Below are 16,561 nucleotides of genomic sequence, written 5' to 3'. Positions count from 1 at the left end.
CATTCATGCATTTGATTCTTCCTTGTTTCTGTTAAATGTCATTCTTTTCAATCCATGTCTCTATCCTATCAAAATTGTTTTGAATTTTATTTCTGGCTTCTACAGTATTGGCTTATCCCATTGTAACTTTGTGTCATATGTGGATTTGATAAATATTCCCTCCACCTATTCATCCAAGTCATTAATAAAAATGTTCAGGAATCTATAAGCTGGGACTGAATCTTGGCACCTGACTCAGTACCTGCCTACAATTTGTTGAGGAACCATTGAACAGCACGCTGCAAATATGATTTTTGATGCCATCCATCTCACACTTAATTAGTTTCCCACAGTCCAATAAGGAAATTACCCAGTCAAAAAATGAGATGAAACTAGTCTGATAAGCTTGTCCATCCTGACAAATCCATACTGACCTCTGGAAATCAGACTGATGTGATTGCTAGGCTGATCAGTAATCTGATCTGATTACTGAATTTATCTCTTTACAGATTGATACCTTTATCCTTTGCTCTACAATTCTCCCAGATACTCATTTCAGACTGACTAGTTCTGGGATCCTTTTTCCTCTTTTTGAAATTAGGGAAAATATGTGGCCTTCTCCAATGATCTGGCACATCTCCAAGATTTCCTAAAGATACATAAAGAACTAGACTAGTGTATTTTCAAGCTTCTTCTGTACTCTATGTATTCCTTGAGATGTCTCTATCAATCTCTAATTCTACCCCTTTGTTGTGCTTTTCAGCATTGTTTAGGGGAAGGTATAACCTATCTCATTAAAATATATTAAGTACTAACCAGTTATGGCAGTTATATCCAAGGTGTTTGGAAACGTGTAGCTCTGAAAGCTCAGGTGAATTTAAGACATTTGTTGGGGAATCAAAAGCCAATTCAGAGGATTATAAACTTCTTGGTACTCGTTTTGTAAGCTTATCATAGAAATGTCATGAAAATTCCCATCACCCAGGGCCAGCAGGGCCAAAAGAAATAAGTCCTACAGTGCATTAGGATTTCATGGCCCTTTTCTTTTGTAACTTGTCAAGTGCCATACTCTGGCTTCTGATATATGTATGGCATAAATATCTCTCTCCCTACTCCATGTACTTATATCTCCATTTTATGATGTAACAAGCTATGAGTTAGGTTAGGCTGAGTGCCTCATCTCAACAGCCTTTCATATATAGGCACCTGGTCACCTTATTACTCACAGGGCAAAGGGCAAGCTGCATGGCACACAGACACATCCTCATTCCACAAACCTCTTGCCACAGACAGATGGTTCATTGCTCCCCCAGTGCTGTTTGCCCAGATAAATGCCACAGTGCAGCCACAAGAATCCCTTGAGTGGAACAGTGGGTAGGCATGCTCAGGCAGGCTTACAGAACATGGTCTGGTTTAGTCTGGCTCCCTGTCACTTTGCTTGAGAGATGAAGATGAGGCTTCAGAGGAATTGACAGGTTGTCACTATAGCCCCTCAGCTCCCTCACCCTGATCCATAACTCTGATCCTTGTTTATTCCTTGCCCCTGGCCTTCAGAAAAAAGGACTGTGAGCAAAAAGGGCCAAAATGGGACACTCATTTCATAGCAAGGGTTGTTATCCTTGTTCCGTGATACATTTTATCAGAAAATGATGAAAGTTCTTTCCAGTTTCAAAGGCTTTTGGAATTATCAGCATATTTCTATGTATGTACATTTGTATGTACACACACACACACACACACGATCTACATAAATATTCAGTGCATTTCAGAAGAGATAAATTAACAACTTTCTTTCTCTCATGATGCATTTTCTTTTCAATGGGGACAACCATTGGGTAGATTTAATATTAATACATTAAGATGCTTTGAGCATTGGGCCTACCTGAAAGACAGTTTGAGATGGAGACCATGCTGCCACAGGCAAGGCTGTTATTTAATTTTCAGCTGAATCATTTTTTAAGAAGTATTTTAAATATCTCTTTCCAGAATTCTGTCTACTGAGCTGCCATCCAAAGCTTCAATTAAATAACAGTTCAGAACATAATGAACTGAAAAAAATCACACTTTGAAGTGAGATAAGAATATAGCAAGGATGGTGAGAGAATTAAAAAGGTACAGTAGAAACAGAACCAGATGCTGGCTACTGAAACTTGGCCAGCTTTTGAGAAAATACAAAATGGGAACTTATGGAAAGCAATGTACATTTTGTACTAGTGAGAGTGGTTTGTGGCAACACATTCTGAAAGGCTGTGGCTCAGTGGCTCATCACATCTCAGGGGTCACCTTTAGTATGTAGTATTTAGTAGTAGTCTTGACTGAGACATAGACAGTTGTTGCTAGTCAGTGCTGAATCTATACACCCAAGCTAGCAAACCATCTCAGGGTTAAGTATTGTGACAAGAACCTACACTGGCTACAGCAAATAGGCTGTGAAATAATCCAGTTTCTCACATGTCCCCATCCCCCTTTGGTATGGGTTGCATTAACTAGTCATAGTTTAGGGGGATCATGCTGGTCAAACCAAATCTTATTTGGTTTAATAAATTAATTTCATTAGCTACACACTGAAGTTATCTTGTAAAACACACTAACTTTCAAACTAATGAAATTAATTTGCTTTAACAAATCAATCAAAATTATCCATAAATTAGGGTTTAGGTGTAATGCTAAATTGTAGTTAAAAAAATAGAAGGGGAAGCTTCTGATTTAATCCTGCATTGGATGAGAAGTAGCAACACTTGTACACAGGATAGTAGTTTATTATTATCTACAAAACTTTTGGTATCTCCACCAAGTTTTCTAGCAAAGTTATGGGAAAGGGTAATTCCAATTTCATTCTTAAATTAAAAATGTACATTTTCCATCTGCTATAAGAACAATTCTATGGTGGTAGTTGGGAGAATATCAGCCTTACCCGTTTATGCTTGATCAAACATGCTGCTTAACTCAAGTCATTATTCCTATATCTTGATAAGATCCTTGTCAGTAAAGTCCTAGGGCTAATATGTAAAGGTAGGTACAGAGACTTGGGTAGCAGATCTAGATAGAATGATTCCATTGATATTACCAGAAATTTCCTGGAAAACAATCATCTTGCATTTCAGTTGCATCATTAAAAAGAAAAAAGAAAAGCCAGGAGGCACTTCTCTAAAATTTCTATATCTTTTTGGATTAAAACAGGATAATAATAAAATGTATTATAAATAAAACATTGTTTTTTCCCAGAGTTTACTTCATATATTCAGTGTTAAAATTAAAACAAAGCATTTTGAAATATGAGTACAAACTTTGGCATAGTGGAAAAATGGTTGATCCTCAAGTAAAGATCCAATTTCTTTTGGAAAACACGATGGTAAGGATGGCTGAGAGTCTGTAACTAGCTGAAGTATATTTCAACATATTTCTGGTGAATATGAATCTTCTTTGGCTATGTGTATTCAGTTCCACGTTGACCTCACTTTGCATGTCTTAATTTTCTTTTGCTTTATGTGCTGGAAATGAGATTTACACCATTTGTAGTAACCAAGATTTTATTTAAAATGGAGATGGGGATTTCCCTTCCTTCAGGCTAGGGAGCTACAATATAAATGTAAGCAGGGTAAAAACCATGCAGTGTGTCCTACCATCTCTGTGCCTCTCAACTGTTTAGTTTTTAAGAAATACTGCTTTTCAAGGCAAGTCATTCAATACAATTGGGAGCAAGGGCGTGCATTAAATACTTGTATAATATTAAATTTTTTAAAATATTAATTTAATTAAAAGCAAAGTCATAAACACATTCAAGAATAGTTAAAGACTAGCAATCTGCCTTAAGGCAAAGCTGAAAGCTCAGATAATAAAGGAACTGTATGTCATGAATAGACAAGGGAGTAAAAACCAGTACAAGTCAAGAACATAAGTTAGAAGGGCAGGCAAACTATGAATGTTTTGATCTATTGTTTAGAACTGAAGCATTCATTTTCATTTGTTTGTTTTTTGCTTTGGGGGGGAAGGGTGCAAGACAAAGTAGCCACATTAAGCCTAGCAACACACGTGTCATTGTACACTGCCCCTGATAGTCCCTGGGAAACCGTAACTGGAACGCACACTTCTTATGTAGTATGCAATCTTCTTATATAGTATGGAGAGGAATTAGTGGCTTTAGAGCCTTTACAATGTGTACAGCTATGTTTCTGGTTTCGTTCTCGGAGGACCAACAGATGATGGATGAAGATGTGTGTGTGTGTGTGTGTGCGTGCGCGCGCGTCAGTTGTACCATCAGTCTACATGCCTCCAAGTTTTCATGGAATTCTATTCACTTTTCAGGACTGCTTCCAAAGCCACAGAAACAAGTCAATACAAAAGGTCATGCTAATTGTGGAGTCATTGCCACCACATAATACAGCCAGTAGAATTTTTATGGAGTTATATGTGTTGGAAGGGATCTTGCAGATAAAGTAGTCTAACCCCCCCTACCCAGCGCAGGAATCCACTACAGTACTACAGCATCTCGGACTGTTGACCACCCACTCTCTGTCTGAGAACATCCATCAAAGGAGAGTCCCCTGTCTCCCAAGGCAGTCTGCTTCTTTGCTGAACAACTCTTATGGTTAGGAGTGTTTTCCAGGTGTCCAACCAAGATCTACTACCTCGTAGTTAAAACCCAGTTTCTTGTTCTGTCTTCTGGAACATCTCTAAACAATTGTGCCCTCTCTCCTACATAGAAGCCCTTACCCTTTAGATACCTGAAGTCAGCTGTCATGCCCACTGTCTTCTCCAGATAAGCATACCCAAGATCTCCAACCACCCCTAAGAGGCCCCTTATTATCTTCGTTGCTTCTTCTGGATATTTTATCACACATTAAATGCTGATGCTTCATGCTTCTGAAAATGCCCACATTTATTAACTCCCAGGGTTGCCCCGAAGAAGGCCTATTTGCTCTTTTTTTGATAATAGGTTTTAAAAAAGGCAGCCCAACTTCTCACTTTTTTCAGCTTATTAGATACAGTAAGTCTACTCCTCTTGTTGCCAACTGTTCGGCTGCTATCCTTACAGCTGAGCCACATTCCTGCACTCATTTAATAGCTATTTATCATTCAGTAATCTGCCCATTTTTGAGAAGGAATAAAGTTAGGTATTGTAGAAATTGGGAAAAAATTGAAAGTTGACCTTTATTAAGTGGGTTAATTGTCACCATCACAGCATGTATGAAATTAATGACCAAAAAGTAGAATTTCTGAGTTTCAGAAGAGTAGGTTAATATCCAAAAAAAAAAAGAAAAGGAGAAACTCTGACCTTTTTGACACATGTCAAAAGAAACAGCCATCTTAATAAATTACTAAACCATCACTAGCATCCAATCACTTAAATTAATTGCTGTAAGACACCCTGGCTCTATTTTAGATGTTACAATTATTCTCAAGTCTCCTCAGCAGCTAGGTCTTGGAAGGCAGATTCATTTTTTCAACTGCACTGCCCAATATAGAAATCATTTATTAGGGATAAGACTAAAAATACCCAAATAAAGGCACAGGAAAAAGTGTTAAAAAAGCATATTTAAGAATAAAAGGGTTAATTTCAAATGCAACCTGAAGCAGAAAAGTACAAATTAATGTATCATTGACAGCAATATGACTTTAAATACAAATTACTATTTCTTTATAAGGAAGAAAAGAAGAAATTCTAAAACACTAGATTCTATATTGCTTAGAATAAGCTGCTTCATTTGCCTATTTCACTGTCAGCATATATTATTGAATGTATACACTTTTCCTATGAGAATTTGATTCCTATGTAGGAAATATTATTCAAATAGATTTTTAAAAGCTATAAACTTAATGAATATTCTCCTGTGTTTTTCAAGCTGCTGTTTTAAATAGTTGCTGGCTTTCCTTTTTTCACCTGTTTTTCTTGCCTTATTTGTATCACATCAATACTTTGTGTACTTTTTGTAAAACAATTGGGCACTAATTAACAGCATCCCAAAAGGAAGAATTTAACATCTGGATACTCCTTATTACGTAAATTCATAAGAAACCAAAATAAACATGTTTTCAAATAAGCAGCACAGCAACAAAAGAATTACAGAAACAAGGAGAAACACTGAGAAATTCAGCTGAATTTGAAAATCTTATAACACATTTGTAAGGCACAATTTACAATTTATTAGTGAAATGTGACTCAGAACCCAAACAAGTCAAAGACTATATGATTAAATAGATGCAGAACTTGAACATTGTTATAGAGATGCAACAGTAAGGATTTCAATGGAAAAATAACATTAAATTTACCTCAAACATTATACTAAGACAGAACTGGTACAAGATGCTTTACCACTGATGCATCACTCCAGTCTTGATGGCTAAATGAATAATTCTTTTTCTGAAAAAACTGGAAATGTAATGCACAGATTGGATCCTTTTGCCATACATGGTGGCAATGTTGTAAAGCTCAACAACACTGGGAAACAATCCATTGTAGAATGGGACAAATTCTGAAAATTGTGTCCTCATTCCATCCAGATATATTTTTTTATTAAATTTCACTAACCATATATTCCTTCAAAATATACTGAATTGGCTTTGTATATGTTAATGGGTGCAATGCTTTTTATTGAAAAATATCTTTGATCCCCTCTATGCAAGAATGCTAACCAAAAAGTGGGAGTAATGAATGGCTAGAACAATTTCATATTTAAAAAGTAAATCTGATGTAGAATTCAACTCTGTTTGGAAATAATTTTAGACTACAATTTTATGCATGCAATTGTGCAACATCAAAATTCAGGTTTTAGATCTTATCTATTTTGACATATAATCTACATAAAATTTACATAACTGTTTTAGTATTTTGTTAATCAACTATAGTTTTTTCTTTTTTATGAATTGTGTTAATATTTAATAGAGGTTTTCATTAGAAAATAGATATGCAATGTCTTAGTATTATAAGCTTTTAATGATGTATTAGAATATAGTAGTTATATTTATATATATATAAATACTACTATATTTAGTACTAAACTACTATATTTATATTATAATTACTATATATATATAACTACTGTAGTATGTATGTGTATATGTATGTATTTGTGTGTGTGTGTGTGTGTGTGTGTGTGTATATATAATCATATATATAGTAGTTATATATTTCAAATTAGATGGCTGCTTGTATTTGATTTTTTCTGTGTTATCTATGTTTTACACCTGTAATTGTATTAACAATTTTCTGCATATCACAAATAAATAAAATTTCAAACTGAAGGAAAAAGAAAAGTAGTTAAGTGTATTGTCGAAGGCTTTCACGGCCAGCATATGATGGCTGGTGTGGGTCTTCCGGGCTGCGTGGCCATGTTCTGGAAGTTTTGTTTCCTAACGTTTCGCCAGCATCTGTGGCTGGCATCTTCAGAGGGCAGGAGCACAGACAGGAGCAGTTCTCTCTGTGCCCAGGGTGATGTGACCCTTTTGTCACCCTGGGCACAGAGAGAACTGCTCCTGTCTGTGCTCCTGCCCTCTGAAGATGCCGGTCACAGGTGCTGGCGAAACGTTAGGAAACAAAACTTCAAGACCACGGCCACACAGCCCGGAAGACCCACACCAGCCAAAAAGCTTTGATTTTCACTGTAGAATTGTCTTGAGCAAAGTCCTATCTAGCAGTCATTGTTTGTTGTTTTTGGACCAAGAAAAGAGACTAGCGTATAGTTACTAATTCATAAAGGCACCATTTAGCTCAGTGGCATTATTCTGTACTTCAGGTCTGGCTGTTGTACAAGGGAAAATTTCTCTATTTAGGATCTGCATCTCTGAAATTGTTTCATGTTTGCAAGACACTTTATGAATACATTGTTGCAATCATGTTCTGATTATGACCAATCCACCCCAACTGAAATTAGAAACACACATTACACAAGCTTTCCATGTGTTTTGACTACAACTCCTGTATTTCTTCCTCATTGGTTGTTTTGAATCCTCATTGGGGATGATTAGAGGTGTAGACAAAAGTATCTGGAGCATGTCAAAATGGGAAGGCTACTTTGAAATGTCCAGAACATGTGTTCCACAGGAGCTCTTGCTAGTTTTGAGTAAAGCTAACTTGTCTTTACCTCAAATTTGAGGTTCTATCACTGTAGACTAAATTTACAATATTTTTTTTTCTTTTGTAGTTCCTGCACATTGCTGAGTCCCCTACAGATTATAAACCTGGCACCCTTCATCTTACACCTGAGTACATGCATTCTGCTGGCTGGGAATTCTTGGATTTATGCCAACTTATCTGGAAGACACCAAATTGGGGAAAGCTGTAGTAATGTTTAGTTTTGGCCAAGTTAAAATCTGTCTATGTCCCATGTATCTCTAACACTTGCATGAATTTCATGATATTCCAGTGCTGTGGCAAAAACTGCAGGACGTGGCATGATTCAGCCAGTTCTCAACTGGTAGTAAACATACTACAAATGGGACTCAGAAGAAGATAAGTGGAAGACAAGGTCAGCCATTAAGACTGTAAGCATTTAAAACTTACCATAAATGATACATGTGTAATAAAATGCCTGTAAACATATAAATGTACTTCTAGAAACATTTGTTTTTGTTTCTAACATGGTAGGACTCACAATGGTAGGACTCACAAAGAATGACTGGTTCCTTGATCATTAGAATGGTAGGACTTAAGATACTAAAGATTGAAAACCAGTAATCAAGAAAATACAGTATGCCATTTAGTTGAACTCTAGTTCTGGTGACTGCATCAATGCAGTTTTCTTAAGCATTATAGAATTGGCTTGCTATTGACAGTAACTATCAAAACTGTAATTCTCAACTGGTCTACCTTGTTTAGTTTCGAAGTTCCAAATTACTGTCAAGAAATAATATAGATGTGTCCAAGAAGTTATTAGGAGTTGAGCTCTACTTGGGGAGTTTTTATCTTTACTGATTATATTAGCTAATTAAGTCAAGTTAAGAGAAATTATAATAGGTTTGATGTGTGCTTTCTTTATGAAGGAATACATCCCCCAGCATAATTAAAAGTATTATTTATCCATGTTAACAGTGGTGAGAAGACCATTTTTGAACCAAGTAGCCTTAAACAATCTTTTGGAAGACATATGAAGAATGCATATTTATTTGATATATATATGTGTGTGTGTCTGTGTGTATGTATATATATGTGTGTGTGTGTGTATGTGTGTGTGTGTGTATGTGTATGTATTTACTGGAGTCTGGGAGAGAAACTTCTCTAATATGTACAGCTTGTAGAGATGGATGGGGAATGTAACCAAGTTAGTTCTTCTGGACATCTGTTGCATTTTCCCCAGACTTAATCATTAGATCTTGCTGTTTTATTTTAAAGAAAAGGAAACTAGAGGACTACAGTATAGTGTACAGTAATTGTTGCTTTATGATTTGGTAGATACTTTGGATAGGTTTAGAAAAGACACCATTTCTGTGTCACGCCTTATTCTTTTCATTTTCTGGAACAGATCATCCATAGTTTCAGAGTGGAATATGAGCAGAATTACAAAATAGCCCAGCTTTATCAGATCTGAGAACAGGATGGTTGCTTTGAACTGCTGTATGGGTGATGCTGTAGACTGAAAGATTCACAAAATAAAAAAGATGGCTGGTTCCTAGCACCATTAAAAAAAAAATAATATATATATATAAAAAAAAAATCCATATGGAACAGAAATAATGATGCATGGTGATCATTATTAGGTACATGGATTCACCCCTATTGGATAGGATTCCCTGAAGGATCAAACATGCAGCAAACTCCTAAACAGTGGTTCTGGTCCAGAAAAATAATTATGTCACCTGCATCACTTTTTCAGTACAATATTGCTTCTATCATCTATGCTCTGTCAGTTCAGAAAATAAATTATTGCACCATGTGGAAAAATAATAATTTATTAAATGTATATGCTGCCCAACTCCCAGTGACTCTGGGAATTGCCTCTGAAGACTGTCAGAAGTCACAATTATAGACCAGAATACTGGTCCACATTGATAATTGCTGTATGAAGAAATAATGAAAATAATACATACTCAGCTGCACTGGCTTCTGGGCCTGACTGAAGGGGAGAGGCAATACTTATAAAACTCCAAATTTGCTAGGTGAGTATTGCATAGCAGTATTGTCTCCTGTATGAATCTTCTCAAGTAATAACAGCTGACTTGTAGTACCATGTTCTTTATGAATTCAGAAAGAGTGGTGTTTATAATAGAGGCCATTGCATGATAACTGAGTTTATTAAGGAACCATCTCTTCAGAAAGCTAAACGTGCTGCATTCATATATAATATATAAGAAAAATGCTGCATTATATTAATTTTGGCAGCGTTTTTCTTTAAAAAACAGTTGTTTGAAACACTCAAGCATTTCACTGGGAAATGCGGTAATTTACATAGGAAAAATGAAATTTCTGCTTTGTAATCTTTGTTTTATTATACTATTCTTATAGTTTCACATTTAATATTTAATTTGTATGCTACCTAAGACCAATCAGCTACTGTGAAATAAAACATGGCTAATGTACAATAAAAGATATTAAAATCCCACACAAACGTTTCTGTAAGATGATTCGTACAAAGTAAAAATTTGCATATATTTGTTTATTTTGGCTTCTGCTAATCTTAGGAAAATACATGGAGTTATTTATATTCATTATAACTGAATTCCCAAACCCATACACTAAAGATTCAATTCTATTCCTTCTGATTTCAGAGACTATGCAAATATTTCATGAGCTGACTTGATATAACTGCTCCTATATCCTTTGAAGGCCATTTTCAAAGCAGCTAAGGAGAGAATATTAGTTCTACTTAAAATTGCACAGGCTAGAAATATAACTCAAAAAATAATGCATGAAAATTTAATGTATTTGTGTTGGGATGTTTCAATTTCATGTTCCCTGGTTCAGGGTTCCAGAGCTTGGCCTATTCTGAGACCTTAAAAATTACACTTTTTTGAAACATAAAGTGATAAGGGTGCAATCAAAAACACACCAAAATTAGAAGCATTTTTGACATCTTTTAAAAAATAAGAACTGTTTCAGCTTATCTCTGCAGTTAAACACTGCTATTTATTTGTGGATGTCAATGGGATGTCACAAACTCTAAACTGTGCTCCAAAAGAACAGACTTTAAGGATCCACAAAGCCAAAAATATTTCTGCACATTAGGGATGCAGAAAATGTATTGTTTTATGGATGGAACATTCTAAGAACCACAAAAAAATTCCATTTTTCTTCTGGATCATGCTAATTTGCATATTCTGGGTATGGTCTAGCAGTCTTCTGAAAATAAATCTCCTTTAACTCCCCTAAAACTGCAAACAGAAATTTAGAATTAGTGTACAACTTAGCATGTTAAGCCATGCAGCATTAATGAAAAGTAGCAGACACACGTTAGTAAGGTTTCACTTTTAATAATTTTCTTAGTCAAAAGTGTTGCTCTGAAAATCTCTAGTTATCTGAAAATCTGAAAAAGGTGGGGAGCAATCTCACTTTGAACAACACAGTTTAAAGCCATGGGCTGAATGATCTACTTCCAACCTTTTCTTCACCAAATACAACAGTGCCATTTCAAAATAAAAGGTCACACCTTAAAAATAAAGTGGAGGATGTACCATAGTTGCAAACTTTGATTTTTTGTGTGGGAGGGGAAGGGGGGGGGCAAAGAGGGGGAATGAAACTTCTCATACAGTAAAACAACCACAAAATAAACCAACATTCTTAGAAACCACTATAATTAGAATAAAATAAGTATTCTTACTGATATTTCAAACCTAATGAAAATAAGATTGCCACCTTACCTTTTAGGGAGTAGCATATCTGACTCTTTCCTAGATTTTCCATTTTGATATCTATTCTCTGTTCTGTTCTGTTTTCAGTCTATATCAGAAGCTAATCCTACCACTTCCTTGGGCAAGGTGCAAAAAACAAGCTTTGAATTTTAGAAGTCAAAGTAAACAGAACAGAAAAGCAGCAGATGAAGCTGGCCTCTTCCCTAGGAAGTAAATGTATTTTCTCAACCAAGGACTGCACAAAGTTCCAAAGGTACTTTTTTCTTGACTTATTCCTGGACTCCAAAAGCAAGATGGCAATCTTAATAGAAAAGGGATGCGAAATCTTTTAAATAACTTAAACTTCTTTTTTCTTGTTATCAAGCACCCCCCATTCCTCTGCAGAAAGAAATGTTAAGAAAAACACCAATGTAAATTACTGTTCAAAGAGGAGAAAAAGAACACCTGCTAGTTTTCCATTTCACAATAAAATCAGAACGATTTAGAGCTATTCCTTAACTTCATCAGTACTGTCTGAAGAAGATTCTTTGGTATCCTCAGTCTCTCTGCTGCTTTCTTCTTGATTTAACTTTTCATTTTCCAATTTGGTCCTATTAAGCAAAGAACTGTCACCATTCACAAATCCATTTGCTTCTGCACCAATGCTTTCCTCAATCTTTAAATCCTGTGGCTCCTCTGTCTCTTCATCCAAATTTCTCAAGACAATTGGGAGTCTCGAGTCTGCCACAGTGTTCTCCAGCAAGGCAACATTACTTTCTTCATATCTGGGGAGGAGCGCTCCTTCTGCCATTTGTTTGCTGTAGTATTCTCGATTCGCAGCAGCACTTTTTATTGCTTTTTCCAAAATTTCTTTTTCACCTAAACGCAATTTAATAGCCATAGTTGCATTACAGGTAAGGTCTTGTGTTTCCAAAATGGATTTGTCATCCTAAAGAAACAAGTGGAATAAAAACCATGAAGCTGTTATCTAAACCTTAAGCACACACCCTGACACAAGGTTTACATAGCAATGACATCAGTGTAGATGGTTCTTTATAGCAGGATTCCTCAACCTTGGCAACTTTAAGACGGGTGGACTTCAACTCCCAGAATTCCCCAGCCAGCCACCTGTCTTAAAGTTGCCAAGGTTGAGGAACTCTGCTTTATAGCATGAAGAAAAAGGCAGGTCCCTGCTTCAAGAACCTTACCATCCAAAAAGAGGACATTTGGAAAACACAACCGAATGTGGTGGTTGTCTTGTTTAGACTCTATTGCAATTAGGAATGAATACAGAGAAACCAAGAGCCAAGATATAAGACAACATATGAAGATGCATTGTTCAGATGTTCTGGACAAGTGAGAACAGGAACAGTGTTTAAAGAGAGAAGATAACATTCAGAATCTTGGAGAGGTCTAAAAAAAGGAATGACTGGAATTCAAAAGACGTGTTTCCACATGACCAGGGTAAAGCTTCAGGGTAATGCCCTGAGTGGGTCTGAAAAATGGCCATCAAGCCTATGTTTTCAGAACTTTTCCTGTCCCTGCCATCCAGTAATGTGGAAGAAGCAGTAAGAGACCCCAAATTTCAAATGTAGCTTGTAAAGTGGCTCAGTCATATTGTCAGGAAGAGTAATGGGCAGAAACCAAGCATCTGTCTCCTTGATAATGAATCAAATCAATTCAGACCCTATTCTTTAAATTTAAGATGAAGGAAAACATGGCATTGTGCAACACCTCCCCCCAAATGAAACTACATATTTAAAGATATCTCAGGTACAGAAGAAGAAAAGCAGTAGTACTTTCTGGAAAAGGAAAGTATCACAAGAATGCAAAGCTTTTAAAACTCATATCACTAATATTTGGAATTAAATCAGATAAACAGTAAGGTTTATAAATGTATGAAATTGCATGCTCTTTTAAGTCTTACTGGAATAGTAGTCTTGTACGTTTTCAAGAGAAGAGATGCCCTGGCTTCCAGGAAAGTCCAAAGTTTCACCTCATTGTCCCAGCTCACTGGAAATTCTGAATTACCAAGGGTGAAGATTCTGTCAATTGCATGTTCGCCTATCAAGTGTTCCTTCAGCTCATCTACAAAGGATAAAACATTGTCAGCAAATGTTCCACTTATTCTGGCCATCGACCAGGCTAAAGAGCTGACTGTTAGTAAAGAATTTGTATTCAAGGTTGATGCTCCAAAATAAAATGATATACATTTTGCCTTTATTACATAACTGAACAACTTGTATCAGCTTGAGGGCTGCACCATGCTTTGCAGAGCATGCTGACAGCTGTCTTCTAAAAGTGGATGAGGCCACTTTCCTTTCTTAATTATTATTTTTATATTTTATTTTTCTTAATTTTTATTTCATTCTATTATTTTAAAAGTTTATTAATTTGTTACTTTAAAATTTATAAAGTTTTGTGGGAGGGGGATTGGTAAGAGAAGAATACCCAGCAAGTAAAGTGCAGGTTTTTCCTTCATCAGTAGAGGGAGCAATGATACTAAGACTTTTTTCTGGGTTACATGGAAAATGTTGCAGACTTTTCTTTCCTTTTAACCAGGAAAACAAGCAAGTGAAAGAGAAATTTCATTTTTTTAAATTGTTAAAATTCCCCCTCCAGAAGAATGAGGAAAATTGTTCCAATAGGAACTTTTTAAGAGATATAAATGCCTCCAGAAATCTTAAGCCATTTCAGCCTCCGAGTCTCAAAAGGTTTCAGAAGGAATCTGTTCCTCTGAGTTAATGTGACATACCTCAGCTAAGTCTGTGAAGGACTGCAGCCTATTTGAAAGAGATGTGAATTATTTGTTCCTTTCTTTACTCCTCTCCCCCCCCCGCCCCCATCCTAAGGTCAGACTGCCACAATTTTGCGGCAAAATGGCTGATTGGGGGGGGGCATGTTTAGTTTATTTATAGTCAAAGACCAAAATATTAAACAAAGTACAATCAGATAAAAACAAATGAAAGAAAAGGACAAAAGAGGAAATTAACAGAACTGCAAACCATCCTGGAAGAGATAAATCAGCCAAAGGTAAACCCAAAGCCTATTTATGGCTCTCAGACAAAATTAGGTGATTGTTCTAGATATTTCTGTAGATTTGTCTGCTAACAAATACAGTGTATTTGCCTCATCAGAACAGCCCAAGCAGGAAGATATTAATTTAGAACACTCTGTTTGATAAAAGGGACAGAGCAGAAAATGACCAAAAAAAAGTGCAAGATTGTGACTGCCCCATTGAGACAACAGCACAGGTGATCTTGTGATACAGCGGAACTTTCCCTCCAAGACCACTAAGGACAAAGTGTTGAGTCCAGCTAATGAAAACTAATGTTCTTCTGTGAGGAACAGAAAATATATTATAGATGCAATTAGGTAAAGATGACAGGAGCTGCCATTGCAGTAAATAAGGGGCTTTGCTTCCGACTGCAAATCCAGGCTAAGGAATAATTGTTTAATCTCTAGGATGGCTCTCTTAAGCACCGACATGGTCAAAAATTAAGCTGATAACCCACAGTAATTTAGATATGAAGGAGAAGCAAATGTGTAGGTTAAAATTAACAGGCCAAAGAATCTTCTGGGGAAATTAATTTTAGCCAATTCTTGGCAGGTTCTCATATAAACCTCTTAGAGGAAAGGGTGAATTTCAACCTAAGAAGCGTATTAGTTACACAGAGGAACACACAGAATAACTTGTAAAAACTCAGACTTAGTTGCCTGCAATGTTTTTTTGTCTATATAAGCACAAAACCGAGTTACATAAAGCAGAAGATTCAGCACCTTCATTCTGAACAATTTTACTGAAGCAGACAAATTAACTGGTACCAAATCAAACTCTGACACTGGAAGCCCTGTGTGTTCAAGTTCTGATTTCTGTTGTCTATTTCTTCCGAATAGCATATTTCTGGAAGAAAATTCCAAGTTATTTAAATTATTTAGCTTGCTTGATGTGTTTTTATCTATTTATAAATATGTATTTATTTTCCAGTAGCAAAGGCACTGGTCTCCACCAATCAGAATGCTTTGTTATGAGTTCTGCAAATCATCTCCAGAAGCTGTCTAAATCGTTAACAACACAATAAGTTTGGAGTTCTCAGACATGGATACAGGGGACCAGTTGGGAAGAAGGCCTACAGCTACAGTGGGGCAAAGAAGTATTTAGTCAGCCACCAATTGTGCAGGTTCTCCCACTTAAAAAAATGAGAGAGCATTTTTAAGCAGGTAACTGATTTTACTTTGCTTTAAAGGGTTATTAAGCTATAGTGGCCTAGTCATTTTTTTTTTAAACATGCTTGGAAGGCTAAACTTGTCTTAATCCCATTTTTTTACTATCACATAATAAAACAAATCAGGTGCAAGTGTTTATGAAGTTCTTTTTTACCTTCAGTCATACAAAAGACTCTAAGAAAAGCCAGCAGTTGAGCAGAGATTGGAGGCTCCGTTGAATGCAAAGCAAAAACACTGGAACTAATAAAAATGAAGAATAAGTCAGTCTATGATGACTTGCTTACTTAATATAAAAAGCCTTAATTTATAATATACTGTTATTCTTGTAATGAGAATTGTAAGGGATCAATTCAATTTCAGAGCATTAAACAAGCTATTCCAAACTCTTCCACATGAAAGTTGCACAATTCTCTTCCAGAATGTTAGTTATTTTATAGAACTTCATAATTATGCATGTCTCCAAGATGTTTCAACTCTCATTTCCAAGCTTCACTATGAGCTATAACATACAGTACTATCAGTAATCACCAAACATATAGAATAAATCCTATTCAATTCAGTTGGGGATCCAATCCAAAACAAAAAGCAAAAACCA

General features: G+C 35.9%; 1 protein-coding gene across 2 annotated transcripts in view; it reads right to left on the bottom strand.

The window, feature by feature from the left end:
* Positions 1–7,472: 7,472 nt before the first annotated feature.
* Positions 7,473–16,561, bottom strand: part of SETD3 (SET domain containing 3, actin N3(tau)-histidine methyltransferase) — a 70,666-nt gene continuing 61,577 nt past the window's right edge. For both annotated transcript variants that reach the window (XM_088149863.1, XM_088149862.1), the window contains exons 11-13: positions 16,121–16,206; positions 13,667–13,827; positions 7,473–12,688 (exon numbers count right to left, since the gene is read on the bottom strand). In XM_088149863.1, the coding sequence (XP_088005989.1) occupies positions 12,248–12,688; positions 13,667–13,827; positions 16,121–16,206 (688 nt within the window). In that variant the 3' untranslated portion in view covers positions 7,473–12,247. The remainder of the gene's footprint in view (positions 12,689–13,666; positions 13,828–16,120; positions 16,207–16,561) is intronic.

Source organism: Python bivittatus, unplaced genomic scaffold, assembly GCF_059951505.1.
Source record: "Python bivittatus isolate LINGU-HERP-01145 unplaced genomic scaffold, Pbiv_v1 ctg000580_np1212, whole genome shotgun sequence".
NCBI classification, from domain to species: Eukaryota; Metazoa; Chordata; class Lepidosauria; order Squamata; family Pythonidae; genus Python; species Python bivittatus.
Note: the sequence above shows the minus strand (reverse complement) of the source record. Positions and strands in the feature narration are given on the sequence as shown.